Source organism: Onychostruthus taczanowskii, unplaced genomic scaffold, assembly GCF_017590055.1.
Source record: "Onychostruthus taczanowskii isolate IOZ18803 unplaced genomic scaffold, ASM1759005v1 scaffold53, whole genome shotgun sequence".
Classification (NCBI taxonomy): domain Eukaryota; kingdom Metazoa; phylum Chordata; class Aves; order Passeriformes; family Passeridae; genus Onychostruthus; species Onychostruthus taczanowskii.
Genome location: NW_024502902.1, coordinates 4,996,538 through 5,018,390, shown reverse-complemented (window position 1 = coordinate 5,018,390; position 21,853 = coordinate 4,996,538). Strand labels below are relative to the sequence as shown.

The window sequence follows — 21,853 nt, the reverse complement described above, 5'->3', positions numbered from 1 at the left end:
TTTTGATTCAATTGAAAACAACTTCTTTTTTCTTCCAATGTTTTCACTAAGCAACGGTTTCCAGAGATGCTTTAAGACATGTCAGCAAATTTGTTCTTTTTTGTTTTCTTTTGTAAATCTGCTCCAGAACACAATATTTTATTTCATTTTTCTGAATAGTAAACTGAAAGTCTGCAGAAAGATCAGCCATTTCCCTTGGAATACTACCAAGCATCCCCACCTCTTGCTTCTGGAACAAAGACAATGGCTCCTCCTGAAATTCAGAGAGGAACATATAGTAGAGCTGGAAGTAATAAACAACATTTTAAGACAGAACAGAATCACTTAGAGATGTTATAGTGAAACTGGACAAGCTTTCAAACTCAATCAATTTATTACAATGGGCCTTTTAAGGTGCCTGAAAAAAACTACTCAGTGCTGTGGAGGCAGAAAATGTAGCTCCTAAGAAACCATTTTCTATAGGATCTTGCCTGTTCCTTTTGGGTGGAACAGGATGCTTTTGTGAGCCTTTGAGGCAATGCCATCTTATATGAGCAGCACCTCAGAGTCTATCCCTGTCAGGTTTTTTAAAATTCTTCTTGAAATTAGGCCTGCAACAGTGAACCAGCTAGACAAACAACAAGTAGGTATCATTATAATATCCAAAACAGAGAGGTAAGACATGCTTCAAAATACATCATAAAGCAATAGTGAGTTTTAAAAAAATGACTGGGATTTTGCTACAGCTCAGCAGCACACACACACCAAACCATGAGTCTGAGAGAAATAATGAACTTACTGAGTCTGTAAGAAATAATGTTAAACAGGCCTGAAATTATTCAGATTTTGTAATAAATATCTGAGTCAGACATTTAGGGCAGTAATCTACCATGTTTTGTGAAAGAAATTTGGCACCAAAAATTTGAATCCATAAGTGCTATGGAAGAGACTTGTAGCTCTGCTGTCCTAGGAGAGGCTCCATGATAGTGCTGACTGCTGAGTACTCCAGCAAATACTTGCAACTTCTTTTAATTCTGATTTATTGTACCTGAAGTCAATGGAAACCGTCCCAGTGCGTAATGCTAGGAATGTGACTATGCCTTTGCTGGTCAGGGCTCCAATGCCCAGGTTTGTTAAGGACTGCATTTGGAATCCACTGAGCCACAGCTTCACACTACTGACTGCGGCCTCTGTTTTCCACCCACAGTACCAACAGCACACAGAAAAACACAAGTATATGGCTGTTAGGGCCAAAAACATTAAATTAAATTAAATTAAAGCTATAATTCCAAAACAAGCCACTGCACACATTTTAAAATTTATGTCTTTGTGTGGCTGAAATTCACAGCGTTTATCTCACTTGGTTTATAGACTATCTGTTGCTCATAATTTGACCAGCCATATCATTAATGTAATAAAGCTGCATTTTTCTACAGCTTTTCACATGATGTGACTGAAGGACTGTCATTCTAGCACATTTCTGGAATACCCTGATACATTATTTAACCATGAACTTACAAGCACCAGCCTTCTTTTCTCAAAAAAGCTTTTCACAATCTAAATACCCAAACTAATAAAAACTTGCAGGGATGTACAATGTGTTCATTGAGAATAAATGATGATTCCACACTGGAACTTTTCTCTCACAAAACTGAACAGGGCTGAGAAGCTGTTTTGAAACAAAGTGTGTGTCCCTCCAGGCACGGCGGCAGGATGCAATAGTCCTCGTTCTCTGCACTTGTATTAAAAGTGAAGTTGTCATAGAGTGCATTTTGAAATGTTGTGCAGTCTCTCTGTTGGGAGGCTGGTTCCTCATGAAGCATTATAAACATTTTGTTTACACTTCCTGATGACCATTAAATGAAATAGAAGAGTTTCACTTTATTTATTCTCTTCTTTCCAAGTATGCTACTTTTCCTTAGGCAGAATTAAGATGAATGTTTTACTCAAGCACAGTTCTAACTTCTTATTATTGAGCTGCTCACTGTAGCTCAGAATGTCCCAGTTTTCTGGTTCTTTACTGCTTAGATGCTATTCTTCCTGAGCAATTTGGAAGAAGAGAAACATGTTTTCTATCTTCTATTTTATAACTTCCACTTCTGGGGGAATTTCTCCAACTTTCTTGAAGTCTCAAAGCTGCTACAGAGGAATTTCCTTGATTCCAGAGTCTAGAAGGTCTGGACGAGAGGAATCATGAGCCTTAAGACTTTGAGCAGGTCTATGGAGGAAAACCTCTGCTCAGTAATTCTCTCTCCTTTTATCTCCCAGAGTCTAGTGAAGAGAACCAACAATTCCACAGGCCTTTCAGAGGTCAGCAAAGAAAAATCATCTCTAGACCTGAAGAAATTTGCCTTCTCTCACACAGATCCCAAGCATATAAAGTCCCAAGCAGTAAAAAATCACACGCTTGACAGCCCAAATTGCTGAAAAGATTTGCCTAACATGGAAAACAACATGGGTGGAAAATAACCAAAATATTAGGAAAGCAAAAAATGGAAACTAGGGTTTCTTCCCAGCTGCCATACTTGCTTGGGCAACAAGGAAGACATTAAGGATAGTAACTCTCCTCAAAGCCTGTATCCTGAACCCTCTGCAAAGGGTTGTTGGAGACAAAAACCATCTGTGAAGAAGCTCCTTACACGGCTTTTGAAAAGCTCCTGCTTACTCACAGCCTTTGCACCCTGTGACCCTTGTGAGTATACAGCACAGAGAAATTACATTTTAGAGGCAAAAAAGAAATATTCCTGGGAGCTCTCATTTGGTAAACTATGGAAATGGCTCCTAAGAAGAGAAAAAACCCTGTAAGAGGCACATCATTAAAATCTCATAAAATTCAAAAGAATGGGAAAATTTTTGCTGAGCACTTTTAAATCTCAGAGAACACGCTCTAGCATCAGACCTGCAAAGGGAGAGAGGAGGGAGGCTCAGCCTTTATACACTGCGGCACCACGGCAGTGGCCACATGAAGCTGAGATCTGTCTTAAGGACATCTCACACCACTGCCATGCACAAGGATCAGCTGACACTGCTCTGTCTGCATCTCTGCACATGTCTGAAGCACATCATGAAGGTGCCAAAGTGGCCACTAGCTAAAAGATGGCCAGGTACACATCTTATTATGAAGCACTTTGAAATGTGAGATTTAAAAGGAAAAGGGATATTGGGTAGGTGAGGGGTGTGAATGTTGAAAATTTCTACAAAGTTTTAAAGAACTTTTCCTCTCTTCAATACTAAAACTGCAGTAAATTCTTACACACAAGATTAACTGTGGTTTCATTTGCCTGTGTGCTTAGGTGGCTTCAACAGAAAAACAAAGTCCTGATTAAATACTTATTTAGGTGATAAAGTCAGAAAGGATAATTTTTCACTCTTGCATAACAGAGGTCAGAGGATTTCTCAAAATCAGTTTGGGACCTACTAGAGCACAACTTCTAGAAAAAAAAAAATCAGTCTTTATTTAAAAATTTACAATAATGGATATTCTACCACAATCTTTGATAAGTTATTCCAATGCATAATTACCCTGATGAAGGGTGCTTCCCTTATTCTAATTTGAACATCTCTTTGAACTTTCAGTCATTTGATCTTGCTGAACCTTTGCTAAATTGGCAAGCCCTCCATTAAGAAATGTTATTTTTTCCTCCAAATATTAATAACCTAGGATCAAATTATCCTTTGACTTGCTCCCAGATAAGCTCCTGGAACCATTTTTCCAAACTTCATGGGAAATTTTCCAGTATTATCGCTGAATTTTGCCAATTTTTAAGTGGTCACCTTTGACCTGTGGAGCTTAGCCCTGGACAAGTAGCTAAATCTACATTTTAAAATATATACCGTCCAAGAAGTGGTCCCCAGCACCCAGAGCACCAAAGCCCTGGTGGTGTGTGTACAGCTGGGGGTGTGCCTGCACTGCTCAGGGTCTGGATCTTTCCTGAACACACCCTGCTGGCCACGTTCATCCTGCTCAGCACTGTTCTCTGAGGTCTAGTTTATGTTCCTTCAGTTGTTAGACAGAATGATTATTTTGTTTGCATTTCTCAGTGTGGATAACATTATGAGAGAGCCATGTTACAGTTTGCTAGACTGGAGTGTTTTTAGCAAGGAACACAGGGTCTGTGTTGCATACACTGGAGAATGTCATTGGGGCATGCTTGGAATAGTAATCTTCTGCTGCCACACTTAAGGATTGGAAAGAGGTGCCAAATGGAGTGTAGTCCTATCCATGCTAGTTCTAGAAATACTTACTGAAGTGAACTGTGAACAAATTACACTAAACATTATTAATTTTAATTTTTTTTTAATGAAAGACAGTTTGGTTCCTCAGAAAGACAGGGTACTAATTTCTGTGTCCTATGGATAAACAGGGAGTCAAGAGTGAAGAATGAACTGGGCAGCTAAGTTACCTGGCAGTGTAGACATCAGGTATGACAGGAGTAAAAAGCTTCCATCTCATACAAAACAAATGCATCTCCTGTACTCATACTTGAAATGACTCTGGTTGTACATCCAATGATCACATAAAGCATTTTGTCAATCATAACAAACCTGGAGTTCATCTAATTATCCATCCTGGACTGATTGTCATGCATCTCTTACTTCTTCCTGAATGTAGAATTCTTCATGTCAGTGCCTCAAAACACAGAACTGTGAGTGAGCGTCACAACTCTACAAAAAGGCAGAGGAACTGGACTTTGGGTGAGCTGTGCTGAAGAGGAATCACACAATAATACAGACTACAGGGTTACTGTGCAGGAGGTCCAGTCATTGGATCTCTGTGTGCAGGCATGTTTGGAAAAAGGGATCCCACATGGATAAAAACTGAGGAAGTTTGCTGAAATTTGCTGACTATTTACCCTGTTGCAAGCAAGTATGCCTTCCAAAAGTAATTTATCTTGGACTCTCTACCAAAGAACCACCTACCTTTAAAAGAAAAAAGAAACTGTTTCTTAATCCTTAGCTCTTGTAAATCAGCTTAAGTCTCTTTAAGGTAAGAATCAGGCATTTATATCAGATCTGGACCTTATTCGTGATACTTATCTATGTTTTATTCTTCCACACCAAGCAGTAAAAAGTGAATGGTAACAGGGACCACTGCTTTAAATTATGTTTGGCTTTTTGGTTTTGATCCTCTCAAAGGCATCATATTCAATAGGGGTCAAAATACCAACAATTTTACAAGGTTTCCACTTGGGACTATGTGAAGAGGGAAAAAGCAGCCTGCACAGGTGCTAATTATTTTGGCTGGCTTTTAGTCTTCACAGTGTCTGCCTTACACTTTCCATCACGGTGGAGAAGAGCTTTCAAAAGCAGTTTCTAATATTAAGTGTAGTCCACAAGGGTAATTGTAACAATGGGCACAGTGAGCAAGAACCCGTCACAGCTTTTCTGGGCCTGGTGTTCACTCAACATCTCACCAACAAAGGAGGAGATGTGGTTCAGGGCTGAACGACCTGAAAGGTATTTCCTTCTGTTTGGATGACAAAGAGGTTTGGAGTTTTGTATTCAGAAAAAAGCAGAAAACTTCCCCCTGCCTTTCCCCCACTTTAATGGGCAGTTTATTGACTGAGTGAGATTCAGGAGGAATAGAACATTCTAAGAAATGGATTAGGGGAACGAAAGCAGCAGCACACAATGAACAAGCCTGGAAATTAACTACAGCATTTAAAAAAAAAAAAAAACCAGGAAACATAATCCCTCCTTCACACCCACTTATTTTCTAGTAACAGAGGAGGAATAGAACATTCTAAGAAATGGATTAGGGGAACGAAAGCAGCAGCACACAATGAACAAGCCTGGAAATTAACTACAGCATTTAAAAAAAAAAAAAAAAAAACAGGAAACATAATCCCTCCTTCACACCAACTTATTTTCTAGTAACAGAGAAAAGGATTAGGTTCACAACAAAAATACAGGGATTTGCCTAAGGAGCTGTTTATCATGCTCATATAGCCAAACTGGGGTACAGTTTGGGTAAGAAGCTTGCAAAGTTAGACTGCCAAGCCTGGAGGGTTGTGTTCAGCAATAAAACACCCAGATGGTGCTCAGTTACAGGGGGTATTCCACAGGAGTCGGTACTGAGCCTGATACTGGTAAGCATTCAGATTAATGAGCTGGAAATGGGATAGAATGTGTCCTAGGCAATGTAACATGTGACACCACATTGCGGGCTGTGGCCTAATTCCCTGGGGATGGGCAGCTATGCAGGATCCTTGACTGGACAAGTGGGTAAGAGAAAGCTCCTAAAATTCTACAAAAAATCCTGAATGGTACTATTCCTGAATGGAGAGTACATGCTGGAGGACAGGTGGTTAGAAAGGAGATTTCCAGGAGAAGTTCTAAGAGACTGGGTGGACAGCAAGTTGAATATGAGCCAGCAGTGCGACCTTGGGGCAATATTCCACGTGTTGGGCTATATTAGCCCTCAGGTCATGGTAAGTGATTACCACTCTTGGCTCAGCACTTGTAAGACACCACCTGACCACACCTGAAGCACTGTTTTGGATTCCTAGGTCAAATAAATACCCTGACATGCTGAAGTAAATCCATCAGAGAGCAACCCAAATTGTCATGGGCCTGGCATTCTTAAGGAGAAGCTGGGAGAACTGGCCTTCTTCAGCCTGGAGAAGAGAAGACTGAGGGATCTCCTGTTGGTTTTTAAAACTACTTAATGGAGCAACACTTTTCTAACAGATGCACAGAGACAGAATGAAAGGTAACAGTCACATACTGCAGCAAAGGAAAATCTAATTACATATTATGAATTTTTACTTTTATTTTTCACTGAATAGAAAAATAGTGGCTGAATACAGGAGCAGGCTGCTCTGAGAGGTATCCATGAAGACACTTGAAACTCAGCTGGAAGAGGCCCTGAGCAACCTGAGCTGACTTTCAGAGGACCAAAAGACCTCGGGAGATCTTTTCTGATCTAAATTGTCTACAATTCAACAGTCCTACTTGGGGAAAACTTCTCTTTTCACTGTCTGTGACTTTCGTGAGAACAACTGTGTAGAGATGATCTGCATATAGAGTGTACTGCAGTGCTCCGCTCCTCCCCTGAGCTCACTTTGACAAATATTGGTGCAGAGGGGAAGGCAGAGGAGCTACAGCACAAACAATTAAAGCCAGGACGTAGCTGAACATAAAGACAAGACAATGTGGAAAGGCAAGAAATAAGCCGCTTCTTCTGAGATTTTTGTCCACTCAGTTTTGCAAATTCTTCTCTTTCAAAGTCTCTTGGTATTTTTTTAAAGGGGAAAGGTTTGTCCTGAACTTAGTTTGCCCTAACATGAAATGCTAGGTTGCCCTAGCACCTAAGAGAATGATCTGACTATGACCAAATCCAACTGGTTTTGTTGGCACTCTCTTAGTGGAAATGACTTCGTCACGGGGTAGAAAGACATCTTAGTCACTCTGCTACTTTCTGTGACAGGCAGAAAGCTTCCTATTAAGAGTCCAAAGAAGGAGTCCAACTGCGATGTCTCTTTTCTTTGTTTCGGGACTGTGGCTAAAACTGCTGTCTCTGTCTCTACAAAAAGGAACTGTCTTTCCACAATCACTTTTATTAGCACAATGAGAAACTGGAAAGTGAACTTGCACTTCAGAAGAAAACGTACTGGTTTTACAATCACTGTGCATTTGTCTGGGCTTCTCCCATCATATAATAGAAGGTTTTGTTCTCAGTGTAGACACCTGGATGCCTTTACTAAGCTTTTATGTGCAAGTCTTTCATCCAAATTTAACCTGCTAATGATTGTCCCTCTACAATAAAGTGGGCACTTCAGACTGCTGGACAACATAATTACTGATCAAGGTATATATGTTCACATAAAGAACTGCCTTGATCAAGCTAAAAATAAAACACTTCAAGATGATTTTTTTAATCGTTACATTGGAATACTACATCTAAATGCCTGATTTATGTCATTACATGGAGAACTTTACAGTATGGGCTCAGGTCAGACCAATAAAACTCCCAAAACGAGGACAATCTAATCAACTAAAAAGAAATAAATTTTATTTACTCCAATACAACTAGAATCTGGTATAGACTGTCTAGATGCCATCTTTTTTTTAATCACAGGTTTCCTACAAGAAAAATGTTTTCAGTGTTTCAAAGCAAGTCTGGTGGTGTTTTCTAAAAACAGTTTTTGTGGGGGCTGAGAGATTCAATTGCTAAGGAGTAGAGGAGGTATCTGAGAGAATGCCATGAACATCAGACTAACTCAGCCACAGTAATGTCTTTACTACATGGATAGGCCTCTCAAACTAGAGACATCATTTTCAAAATCAAATACATATTGACCCTCATTTCAGAAATGTCAAACATGATGTAAATAAGTTCTCAGTACATCACATGCTTTAGAAAGTACGTGAGAAAGACCTGAAATGAAGCTATACTTTGAGGATAGTCACCTCTAAGATAGCTTATTTTTAAGTGTAAGCTACAGATTATAAACAACAAAGATACGGATGTGGTCATCAAAAAGCAGAATTATCACTTCAGCTTCCCACATTTGACACAAACAGACTGATATTTCCTGTTGAGACTAAAAGCAACCATAGGCTGGCATTCCTAAACTGCTACCTGGACAATGTGCACAGTATTTGTACTTCAAAGACACCTCTACATGTATAAAGCTCATGTGTATCACCATGCTTTGCAATGAGAATGGTATACACTGAGTAAACTCACAGTGTCTTAATGGAAGAATAATCTAATCCAAAAAACTGGCACAGTGTGAACCTAAGTAGATGAAGAAAATGCTGCTTTTTGACTTGTCATCAGTGTTGGACATTGTCTTTTTATCAATTAAAATGCATTTTTCATCTGTTTGCAATGGCTCCTGTACTTTGATCCAACCCTAATGACAGCACTTCCATTACCAAACATGACAAATGTTTGAACTAATGGGAGACAGGATTATTGCAATGGCATTAGAGGGGGCATGGCTAAGCTTGGTCAGGCCACGATGGTGGGTTTAAAAGGTCTATAAACCATGACTTTTCTGATTTCTTCATTCACTGAGACAATTTGACAACATCCTCTTCTCTCAAGCAGCCAACATACACGAGTACAATTACTGCAATGTCATGAGCAGAAGCCTGTGGAGCTCGGCTGAAAACTGCTACCAGGTTTCTTGAGCAGGACCACTGGCAGTGCCATGACTACCAGCAGCCCACTCTGCACTGCTTCACCAGTCATTTGTTTTCTGTACTGAAGATGCACAGCATCATCATGAAGGAGCACAAGATGTGATCCAGGCTTATTTCATATAAACAGTCTGTTCTGTGCTTGTCTGTCATCACTCAACTTTGTTAAATATTATGCAAAAAATGACGTAACACATGCTTTCAATTTCCAATTCCACTTCCACAGGTCTTTTTTTTGCAGGGAAACAACAAAGGAGAGAGATTTATTCTAGCACTCTTCCAGTCATTGCAAACACAGGAGTAATAAGGCACAGTACACACATAGCCTAGTAATCGCTAGGTGCTAGCCATTCCCTTCTGTTCCCAATCCACAAATCTGGTAATGTCACATTTCCCAGTGTGGGAGGATGAATTCTCTGCTCAAGCTGTTGAGACACCTCCTTATAGTTTCCGGTGGCTATACTGAGGCAGTGCATTTCAGATGAACCTCAAATCCTCAGTATGGGCTTCTGTATTCTAGGAGTCTGAAATCCCCAGGGCCAAAGTTTTTTAAAATTACCCACAGGAACCAAATTATAGATTTATCCCAAAGCTCCATTTGGCAGGCAGGGGTCCAATTTCAGCTGATGGAAGTTGGCTCTGCTGCACTAAAGCCAGAGAAGACAGGGGTGATTCAAATCCCTGAAGAAGTGGTGAGAAGCCTTAACAGTCACCAGATGCTGCTTTTAAAAGCTATTCTCCACCATGATGGAAAGTATAAGGCAGACTAAAAGTACTAAAAAAAAAAAAAATTACTAAAACCTTTTAGGTTTAGAATTGCTTTTATAAGATACTTTTCTGAGGACTAAGATGACTGTTACTCCTGAAATGAACGTCAAACTATACAGTGCAACTCTGAAGCTGTCAGTTTAACATCTTTAAAAAGAAAAATCATAGTGTAGCAATACTTTCAAAAGCACAGTTTAGTCAGTGTAGTTAATACAGTTAGAGAGCAAGAAATTGTACCTGAATTAGTGTATGAGCAATCTGGAAGAGTTACCTCAGTGCAGACAATCAACATGGAGTGGATGTTACATAAAAAGGGCATTTGATTAAGCAGCTCACTGAGTGTTTACCAGTAAAGTACAGGGAGAAATTTGGAAACCTTTGTGGTACAGAAGGAGTTGTGTCTAAAATGCTTGAGGAGAGAATGTAATCACAAATAAAGAATGGTTCTAACTTAACACTTTAAACACTAATCAAATCATCTGACTTTGGGTTTGGTCTGGTTTTTCAACAATTATATTATCATGGACTAAAGTATGACTTGGATTATCTGCCTGTGCAAATGAGGAAGAATGAACAACAACCAAATAACATCTTTCCTTGAAAATCTGTATTGGCTGTCAGGAGATCTGTCCTGGGCATACAAGGAAGAGAGGAGTGCAAATGCTTATTGAGTTTAAAGAACCAGAGAAGAAGGAACAAACAGACCTTTGCCTTTAATACATCTGCCTTCTGGGACTCCCCCAACCTACAGGTTGTCCAGAGAGGCTCAGGCATAGAAAGATAAGAGTGAAAGAGAAATTATCTTCAGAAATGGTGAGGAGCAGTAGAACACTTTTGACTTTGAGAGGTGCTTCAAAATCAAATCTGCCAGAGTTAGGTCTGGATGAAGAGGATCACATAAAAATCTCTTTTCTTAGGATTGTATCCTAGGTATGTAGTAAATACTCTCCCAAGAGCAAGAGCAAAGTCTGTCTGAGAGCCTCCCCCTGATCCAGCTCTGTTTAGCTCATTAAAGTTTCAGGGGTTTGGGGGCCATTTCGGAGTTCCTAAGTATGGCTCCAGGCACCTGAATTTCCATGCCTTCCCCCTCCTGGACCGCTGCCTTTCATGAGTGTTTTGCTTAGAGATACTGCCTCTCTTTTTGGTGTCCCCCTGCTTTAGTTTTCTGAGTCCTCCTTGGCCACACCATTGCGTTCAGTGTCAATTATTTTTATTTACTAAACACATCAAACAAGACTCAGTTTCATCTTCCCTGAGAAATGTATAACTTCAGTCTCTGCTAGATTACTGAGGCAAACAACTAATTCAATCAAGGAATTTATATTAAAGGGTGCTGATTCTGTCAATAACCTCGTCTCCTACTTCTCAGATGTTGCACTGTTTCACTCAGTGACCTCTCGTTCCACATCCTTGAAAAAACAACGTTCCACTTCTTATGATCACTTGTCAATCTTCCATACATTATCTACCTTCTGGTTTCTTTCTAAAAAAAGAGCTTTTATAACTACAAGGAAAGTTGTGTGAAAAAAGAAATTGTGAGGAAAATAAAATCTTGTGCAGGATTATGGGATTTTGCATGGCTTGATAGGTATGTATTAATACAAGAATAAACACATGCAGTGTATGTGAAGGACAGCAGATATTTGATTATTTTTGCTTTCAGTGTAAGGTTTATGTGATATACTGACATTTGGTATTCCTATTTGGAATACCAGATACTCTTCCGAATTCCCATTTGGAAGAGTAAGTTAACATGACGTAAGTTAAAGCCTCACAGAATTTTTTTTAACGTTAGCATTTTAGATATAAATATATGTATTTTATACTACCCACCATACATTACTGCATTATTCTGATCTTATGTGGTTGTGCCAGATTTCTCTCTGCCAGCATTAAAATGGCAGAAAGGAAAAAGCAAATCTACAGCAGAAAGAAGGTAGCTATAGAAGGTGGTCATCTCTCAGCAGAACGAAAGATACTGCTTGGTGGTGTAACAGCGAACTGAATTGACACCAACAAGTTGAATTGCTCATAACATAAGCTTTCAGATTTCAGGAAAAATCCATGAAACTTATCTCCGTCTCATGCTTTGCGGGGGCTGGGGAACAGGGGTGGGCAGACCTAGCCTTTCTATTTGCAATTCTGGCAAAGAAGACATAGGAAACAAACCTATTCTGCCAAGATCTTGTTTCCACACCAATCTGTGTTCTGTTAGGCTATTCTTTTGAACGTTTCCAGAGAACAGAGATGCTCTGCAGACACTAAAATATGAATTCACAAAAATTAGCGGGATTCCCACAAATATACATAGGAATATAGAAATAAGATGACCCAACCATACAACTTGTTCAGTCCTTTTTCTAGTTAGTCTGTATAATTTAATCCAATATATTTCTGTGAAGCAAAATCACTTTTATGGTGAGTAATTTCCTGATAGTGCAGGGATATTTAAATGGACTCATCTGTTCCAAGTGGAGGCTTCACCATCTGTTCTGCCCTTTTGTTACAAAGAGAGAGAGAGAACCTAACTCACTGCATCAGCATTTAAAGGCCTGCATTGAAATGATTTAGGTGTATATGTGTGTTCTTCATGCACCTGATATGTTTTCTCACATACCAAACACAAATCAGTGAGAAGACCTGTCTCTTGTAACCTAATACATTCTCTGATCTAGTGCCTTTATATCTTTCTCATGGCAGCAGAAACTGATGGCCAGTAGCTTGCATTTTATTAGGACAATTATGACCCTGTTGGTGTCCTGCAGGGCTTATTATCTTTATTGGGCTAACATTTTGTGATACCATTTAGTTCTCTACAGAAAATTATCAACTCCTATTCATTCCCTCTTGCTGGGCCTATATATGAGTTATCGTGGACAGAAATCTTGTAGGAGATGTGCTGAGGACCTGTCAGATTGCTGAAAAGCTCTGTTCCTCCCCAAAGGACGTCACACAATCTTTTCTAACACTATTTAGAGAAAACCGGAAATTCCAAAATGCATTGCATTGCATCATTTTTCCTTTTTAGAAAGAAAAATTTAGCTGTAGCTTAGGAAAGGAGGTGCAAATTATCACATCTCATACTCTCTATACCAGGAGACTGACTGCAGGTATTAATTCAAAGCAAACCCTCAGGTCCTACCTGTGTTGTAGCCCCTCCCAAGCGCTGGCCAGGGCCGATGGTTCTTCCAGAGATTGCCCAAATACCAATCACTCTGGTTCTCCACCAAGCCAAGAACTTGCTGCCCTGGAAAATGAGCAAATTGCAAGAATATCATAAGATATAAGACAATCAATAAATGGAAAACACACAGGAAATCTGGAGAGGAACAACCAGTGGAAGAAGGCAGAAGATGGGGCGCTGCCTTCCTTCCATGCCTTCAGAATAAACCAGTTTATGTAAATGACAAGGAGGCTTGGCACAGCAAATTCAGCATGGCTCATTTCTTCCCTTCTTCCCTGGCTAGCCTGAGTAATTAAACACTGTGGGATCCTTTGTCATGCTGACAGAAATATGTCATCCAGACAAATCTGAATGCTGCTTGATTTTGGAACACAATGATGGCGAATCCTCCTAGTGAGAATTAAGTGTTGGTAAAATGATCATCTAATATGAAGACCTGTTCATACTCTGATGGAGATAACATAATTGAAGAACAAAGCTCAATGTCACAAAGAGTGACTGAGAAAAAAGAGTGACACATATTATCCCTTTTGCTTCAAAAAATACTGGATTTGCAAAGTTTACCTACATAAGAAAGTTGCACTGTTTTAATTTAAGAGAGTAATTTAGAAGTAATTTAGGTGAGCCTGTGTAGAATGCTACATAGAAATTATGACTTCAGTTTTATTTCAGTTTATCTTGCATTGATTAGCAGCTGGCTTCAGCTAAAGTAAAATGTATTTTAAACTAAATGTGTCTAGAAGGTTTGCACTGCTCAAAAATCAACCAAGAAATGAATGTTTGTATAGATAAGGACTTAATTAGGTATCCTAAAATGTGGTATATAAAATGTAAATAAGAGAAGTGATTGAAAGGATGCTGTGGTAACGGAGAATGGAGGGAAGGGGAGAACTGCATTTGGATCCAGAGAAAGGAAAAGGAATGGTGCTTTGAAAGAGGGACATGCTCAGTGAGGGCATTGAGACTAGCACTGGAAATTATTTTGCAGCCTTTTGAGAAAGCAATTAAGGATCATACTTTGTGGGCTCATTTTCAAATCCCAGCTATGCTCATAAAATTGTGTGTATGGTCACAGCAGTGCGCTGCAAGCCTGAGATGATCATTGTATGTTGCTTACATAGAACCACAGCTATTTCAGTATGGTCCAACACAAGGTTGGGCTGAGAACAAGACATAAAGGCAGATATGATTAACTCCATTTTATAATTGGCTTGAAAGGTGCTTGCAGTACTCTCCTGTGGTATCTGTAATTCAGTGGAATGTCAGTAACCCCAATGTGTCTTGAATGCTGTTTCAAAGAGTGTGAGCAGCAGTGATTGGCCAAGGTATATTAAAAAAAAACCTAAGCCAGAGCACTATGAAAGCATTCAAGGAGTGAATGGAAATAAATCTAAAAATAACTCTGAGAGATTACAATTTTTCAGATTAGATCCCATAAATAATTTTTTAAGAAGGTGGAAAATCTGGGAGAGAGCAAAGGGATCATATCAAAGACCCATTGGTGCTACTGAAAACTGGTAATACTAACAGAGTGCAATGCACAAGCAAACAAAGGAAATTACAAGCCAGAAGCTAACATATCCTAAGCAACTCTGTTCATACAGGTAAACGACAGCATCTCTCAACCTATGAGACACCTGGAACACACTGGAGAGCACATCAGACATCACAATAGATATACTGTGAGGAAATATGAAAGGGAGCTCAACTGGCTGAATGGAGCCTAAGGCAAAAAGAGGCTGAAGGACACTATTTAAACCAACACCTGTTGACTCCAAGCTGGAAGTCTGCCTGTTTATAGCCACTCCCTTATAGATGAAGTAGAATAAATCAAGATAAGAAACATCAGCTAATAAGGGATGAGGAGAAATAAAAAAAACAAACCAACAGAAAATGCAGATGCAGCTGGGCTGGAATGGGTTGGCACAGTTGCTAGGAAGAGACTGACCCTGCCCATAATCTACCAGCACATTTCACAACTCAGCAGTCCACAGATCCTTCTCAGGGTAGTACAGCCACCATCAAAAGAAATGTCAGAAGTCCATTTGCAAGAAGCAGATACCTTCTTTACCATGGAGCATCAATCTGCTTTCATTATTTTAGTCTCATGGATTTCCCAACATACTACAGACTTCAGCCTTTAAAACAATGGATAGGGAAAAAATGAACAAACCTTAATGCTTGTCAATGGTTTTAATTTCTCATGTACAAGTCCAAAATCTCAGTTCTAATAACTTACCCCTGAAATACTTATTTCTCAATTATTATTTCTTATGCCAAGATAAACTAAAAAAGGTTCAGGAAATTATGTTGGCATGTATTTACTGTAGTTGCAAAATTTCTTTCTGTATTTTCACTTTATTTTTAATGACACAAGAAAAAACATCTCACTTTCACCAGTATTCATTGAGGTTTCATATGGGACACAGACGAAGGCAGAAATTAACATCATGTAAGCTTTAAGGCTCAGATACATGGATCAGATAATGTGACTTACTGTGTATGAACTGAGCTGGAATAACTGCCTGTACATGCCCTTTTAGCTTGTCACAAACACACAGTAAAATGTATGAGCTAACACGCTCTGGTTTGTTCTTGCAATGGCCTGGGAATGGGCACACATTCATACACTGTCCTAGGGTAGAGCATTATGCAACTTGTCAGGCTGTTGTAACTCTTACTGGTGCCTAAAAGCCTATTAGGCAGATGTGATAGCTTGTCTCCCAAGCCACCTTGGAGAAAATTATGGAGATATGCTTTCCATCTTCTCTAGTTATATTTCTATTTTCTCTAGGCTGGAATAGTGTTGCTGTCTCTGCCAAAGAATATATTTTATTTCGCTTTACATTGTCTCTGTGATCTTGAGGCAGAAGTAATCCAGAAAACCAGACCTCAGCTGCATAGCAAATATTAATGTTTCCAAAAAGGTTTTCACTCTGAATCAATACAGAAAAAAGAAAATCAGAAATATTTTCCGGAAGACATTCCCCAAATATTTTTATCTGAAGATATCAAAATAACATCTAAGAATGTACAACCATCCTCATGTTAGGTAATATAAAACAATGTGACACATAATCAAAATGCATATGTACCCTATAGACCACATTATTCCATGTATCTCAAAGTTCGAACAAAAAAAATCTGAAGTTGTGTCTTTCCAACTAAAACCAACTAAAAATTCACTCAAAAGCTTTCACTCAGTGCTTTAATGAATTTTTGTTTTTTAAAGAGTCATTGTGAGAATATCTGTCCTGTACCAGCTATTTCATTTAGTTATTTACTTTTTCAAGTGCATCACAAAGTTACAGACATGAGCCACTGGCTGAAGGGATGCAGGGTGTCAAGCTGGCACATTGAACAGCTCTCTGATCGCGACCAGCCTGTCCCTCTGCCACCCTTTGTACCTCCCCTGCAAGGTGCTCACATTTCTGCAGGAAATATCACCAGGTTCACTTCACCTCTGATCATATCTCAGTCTGAATTCAGGTTTTCTGGACAGGATGGACTAGAGTTCCCTCCCAGCACGGTGTTTTGGAAAAGGCAAGCATCAAAGAGTTATGTGAACTATTCTCCCAGCAGATGAGAACACAGTGCCTGCCGTAATGGATTTGAACCTTTCAGCATTCTGAGCTGCCAGTTTCTTCTTCCTAAGAGTTATTATAATAAAACACCACAACTAACAGCAAAAGCTCTATCATCTTCTGTTCTGGTCCTGCAGTTATGATTAAGTGCACTCCTCTCACTCTCTGTTACTCCAGGCACAAGTTAGGTTATGAAAATTAAGCTGTCTTTCTTACTTCTTCATACATCACCACTAACAGCCAGACAAGAGAAAACAAGGCTATGATTCTGGCATGACCACTGTGAAAAATTCCTGGGCAGGCAGAGTTACAGATGGATTGCTGGGAATGGGGCTATGTGCTGCCTGGCTGTGGGTTGAGACTCCTCCAGAAAGCAGCTGCAGCTACAGCATTTTGCACAGAACAGCTGTCTGACAGCTCCTGCACGATGAGAAGCTTGGCTGTTGCTGGGAAGAGGTTTCCATGGAAAAACAGACACTTCTGAACTTGACAACTCAGTGCCTTCAATTCTGCTTTTGCTTCACAGAAGCAAAATGGTGGCTAACGGAGGGGAAAGCATTATGCCGTAACTCAGACACTGAAGGGGACTCCAGACCTTAACTCAGCTCCCAGCTGTGACACTGATTTCTTGGCTGACACTGAACAGCCTCTTGCTCAATTCTCCCTGAAAAAAACTTTACCCCTCTTCCATTTTGCCTGTCTCATGTGTTACAAATGTAAGTCCTCAGACTTAGTAAGTGTGTGCTACTTTCTACAGAAAGGGTAAGAGCAGCAGCATGTGGCAGGCTGAAGCTCCATCCAGCACGGAGTGGTCTCCAGCAGCAGGGAGGAGCAACTGTGCAACACAAAGCACAACAGTGCAGCTGTATGGTGGCTCTTCTTAATATCGGTCCTCTGAATACGGTGACTCATGGCACATGACACATCTGAAGGAGTATCAGCTATTTTTTATGTTGGGTTGGGTATCTATCTGCTGCTTTTTCTTGGTGCCAGTCTTGGTGCCTGTGAACAATGTTTTCCTATTCTGCCCTATTATTTTCCCAGTTTTAGAGGATTTCATCTTGTCTACAGCTTAATACACAGGACCTTAACCTCAGCTCTTGCCTTGATGTGTTTTTCTATAAAAAACAATAAAAATAGTAGTAAAAAATTACAGTTATTACAGGTACTTTCAACATCTTCTTTAGTGGAAGCTTTTTTTTTTCTTTTAAACCTATAGTGGCTTTTACATGACTCCACTGCAATTAAAGTAAGAGCACTGGACCCACTGCTAACACTTTGTGTGAATTGCACTCTCAGGACATCAGACTGTTTCCAGAAAGTGGAAAATAAGAAGGCATATTAAAGGGGAAGGAAGAGCTGGGGTGTCACCTGATTGCCCATGGCCAAAGGGGAGCTTTGAAAAGATCTGTTTCAGCTCAGTTCTCCTTGTTGTTGGATTTGCAAGGTTTAGTTGTATTTGGTAGAAGCCTTCGAATTTAAAATCAAGTGCAAAGTAGTTTTCAGCCTCTAAAAACATAATAAGTAAGAAATTTCTACACTGTGGAGACTATTAAAGTAGAACAGAGCAGAACTCTGTCTTGCTACTTCTAACTACTCTAACAGCCATGATTTAGATAATTAGAAATTTAATACAGACACGAGTGCTGGAGCTACAGCCAAATACTGCCAAAGCTGTACATGTCTTCAGTGTAAGCTGAAAGAGAGGAGAAGGACTCAACAAAAATTTAAGATTCAAGCTTGGCAGGATTCAGAACTGCAGCATTCTGCTTCCAAAATGAGACATAGAAATAGAGAATAAAAAACTGACAGAAGGGAAGAGAAGAAAACATACATATTCTGAATGCTGGAAATATTCTAAATTGGTCAGTACCAAGCCTGATGAACACTGTCAGGACTAGTTGAATCTATACTGGTGTAAAAAAGCAGAGTTATTTTCTGCATGATTCAGAGTTAAAATCTTGCCTCTTTCCTCCTTCTGATTTATTTTTCTTTAGCCTTTAAACATCTGCATAACACAGCCTTCCTTTCTGAAATGGGTGAGGCCACATCCTCAGCCGGTATAAATCAGCATGATTTCAATGAAATTAGTGTACTTAAGCAGACTAATACCAGCTGGATATGTTGCACTTCATATTAAGTCTTTCCTGAGTGACTGACCCTTTCTTGATGGCCTTCCTGCCCCTGACCATATATGGGTTCATACAAAATAAGTGGCTTCCACAATATTTCACTTTTCCTGCCACATCTCTCATCTACCTCTTCAGATCACTGTCAAGTTCAAGTTCTTCATTCTCACTATCACTGCCCTTTGCAATTCTTGCACTGTCTATATAAATGCATGTTTTTTTTCTTGCTCCCAGGCTCATTCCACTCTTCTACTGCCATGTCTTCTCCCATTCCTAAAAGAGACTCTGTCTTCTCATGCAACAAATGCCCTGATTTACCTCTGAAAATTTATTTCAAGCACAAAAACCCTTAGGACTTCCCTCTATAATTTTTTTTTAGAAATTTTACCATGAATCCAATGTCCAATACACACACGAAACTTTGTGGATGCTCTATAACACAAGTGTGCCAGACCCTAAAAATAGTCTGACACTCTCATACACTTGTATGGTACAGGATACACTGTGTTCAGCAGAATTGAATACTTTAACCTCTACTGTGCATTCATTTCACAGGTGTGCAAACATGTGACAGATATGGGCATTTTATTTGTATGCTCACATTCACATGCACATACATATATACATGCATAAATATGTACAGATAAGTGTGTGCAAATATATAGTTTCTGCTGTGAACAACTTCTTTATTACATATGGAAATATGAAGCTTCAGGGAAAATTGCCTCCTGCAAAAGTTAAACTTTTTTTGATTGATAACTCATTTGCATTAAGCACGTTGCTGTTCCCCAGCAATCATTTCTCCTTCTTAGTGGACTAAATACTCAAGGAGAGAAACTGCACAGTTATAAGGCACAGGCTGCATGAGAAGGAGGCCAAGGTGAAGCTCACTGAAGGTACAGCAGGACTGGCTCAGAAGAGTAGAGGATGGCTCCACAGAGCATCATGTACATAGTACACTGGTGCCAGGAGAAGAATAGAGGATACAGGCAGTGAATACCCAATAAGAATGGATGGCAGACAAATAAGGCAGAGGTAGATACAATAAACCAAGGGCAGAGAAAGTCAAGATGAGCCAGGTTGACTCAATGGAAGAGAAAAGAGCAAGTGAAAGGAATAAAGGCAAACTCTGGCAAGGCTGAAACAAAGATGTAAAGCAGTGTTATCAGCTGACTTCTGGGATGTGCTCAGAGATGGTGATGTGACAAGCACAAAAGAAGTTAAAGCAACTCAGACTGGAGAAGAAAAATAACTTGGCAGCAGTCTGTACAGAGAGAAAGATGACAAACATTCTGTATGTGGTCGGAGGGAGGATTCAAAAGGCATACATAAAAGGTGATCAAGAGGATGAAGTATATAGAACTGGATTGAGAAAAGTTGGGGTGAAGACCTAGATCTGATTCATCTTCATAAGGAAAGATGAAAGAATGAAATCAATCAAGAGAAGAAAATATATGGGGTTTCCACTCATCTTCTGGTGTCCTCCAAGGAGCTGGTTAGAAAAATTAAGAGGACAGTGAGAAGTCCAGCAAACCCCAGCAAAGCTAGTAAATATATCATTAATGTTCACAGCACTTTCATCTGCAGAATTTCAGTGAAATGGATTCTCAGCAGCTGAGTACAAGAGAGTAAGTGTAGAAAAAAACCCTTTCATTTTGCAACAAAACTTCTTTAGGTTTTCTGTGGTCCCTTCCAACCTGGACCCATTCTGTGACATGCCCAACACATTGTCATGAAATGCTCTGGCATGGAGTTTGGAGAAGAATGAAATGGTTGTGCAATTGTGAGCTTGAGCAGAAAAGAGGCCCATACCAGCTACATGGGCTGCTGAGCCAGTCCTTCCTCACCTCAGTTTTGATGTCACTGTTTATACTACAAATTGTCCCAGCAGTAAAACTGATGTCTAATTAACAACAGACATCTATTAAGCAATAGGAGACTTAACATGAACCTTTTCCTGCTGGTAAATACTCTTTTCTAACCAGGCTGCAGGAGGTCAGCAAGATGTATCCACTGCTCTGACTACACACCTTACTTTTTTTGTTCACACCAGTGACTTTTCCCTTATAATGGTCTCCTTTTAAATTTTTGATTTATTCAATATAAAACACCACAATCTTGTAAAACTGAAAATTTCTTTCTCTGAAAGTAGCAAAACATCTTTGTGAACAAAGTCAATTCAAATCCACCCCTTCTAATATTCAGTATTGATTTGAGAGAAAGGGTCCAGAATTTCAGGAATACACAAGGTATTAAAACCACTGCTTGAATTTGGGCTATGAAGGAATAAGCAATCACTGAACCAAAAATGCTTTTTTTTTTTTTTTTGCTGCCAAAGATAATGCAATAAAACTGTGAAGAGCAGGAGAGTAACTATTCATGCACTATGACTCTGCCTGTCTTAAATGCATCAATTTTACAGAGGATAAGGTCCTGATAGGCACATTTTTGTTGGCACAAAGCCCATCAGTGAAACATGTCTCAGACACAGGGAGCCAAGTAGCAGGACGCAGTGTGTGATCAATAAGGCTCTGATGGGATGCCTTTCAGTAGCAGCACTTCATTAGGGAGAACTACAGCAGGAGAAACTGAGGCTCATGGTGATGGAGTGACACTTCCAAGGTCACTGGGGAGGTGAGTGGTCATCTAGGAACAGGTGCCCTTGTGAGACCCAGAGCACCAATTTTAGACACCGAGAGTCTGTCCCTAATGCGAGCCTAGTGCCTAAAGTGTCACTGCCAGTAATCACTCCGAAATCCACCCTCAGCTCACCTTCGAGCAGCTGTCAGCTCATTGCGTCCACTGATGGCTGAGTTTTTCCTTGCCACATCTCTGAATGCTATGTGCTGCCCTGACATAGATTTACTTTGGGTACATCCCTTGGGATTCCAGGCATGTGTCATCACTTTCCTCTTGACGTTCAGGCAGCTGCATTTTTCAGTAGTGATGTTAGCTGAATGATCTTAACTCATATTTGCACCAGGTAACAGAGGGTTGAAGTTGTCTGTTCGTCCCTCATTTTCACCACATCACTGCATCACTACTCTTCATCAGATTTC

General features: G+C 39.8%; 1 protein-coding gene across 4 annotated transcripts in view; it reads right to left on the bottom strand.

Moving 5' to 3' along the window:
• The window catches only part of LARGE1 (LARGE xylosyl- and glucuronyltransferase 1), a 272,087-nt gene that overhangs the window by 47,863 nt on the left and 202,371 nt on the right, over nucleotides 1-21,853 (bottom strand). For all 4 annotated transcript variants that reach the window (XM_041416690.1, XM_041416691.1, XM_041416689.1 and 1 more), the window contains one exon: nucleotides 13,040-13,144. In XM_041416690.1, coding sequence (XP_041272624.1) covers nucleotides 13,040-13,144 — 105 coding nt within the window. The remainder of the gene's footprint in view (nucleotides 1-13,039; nucleotides 13,145-21,853) is intronic.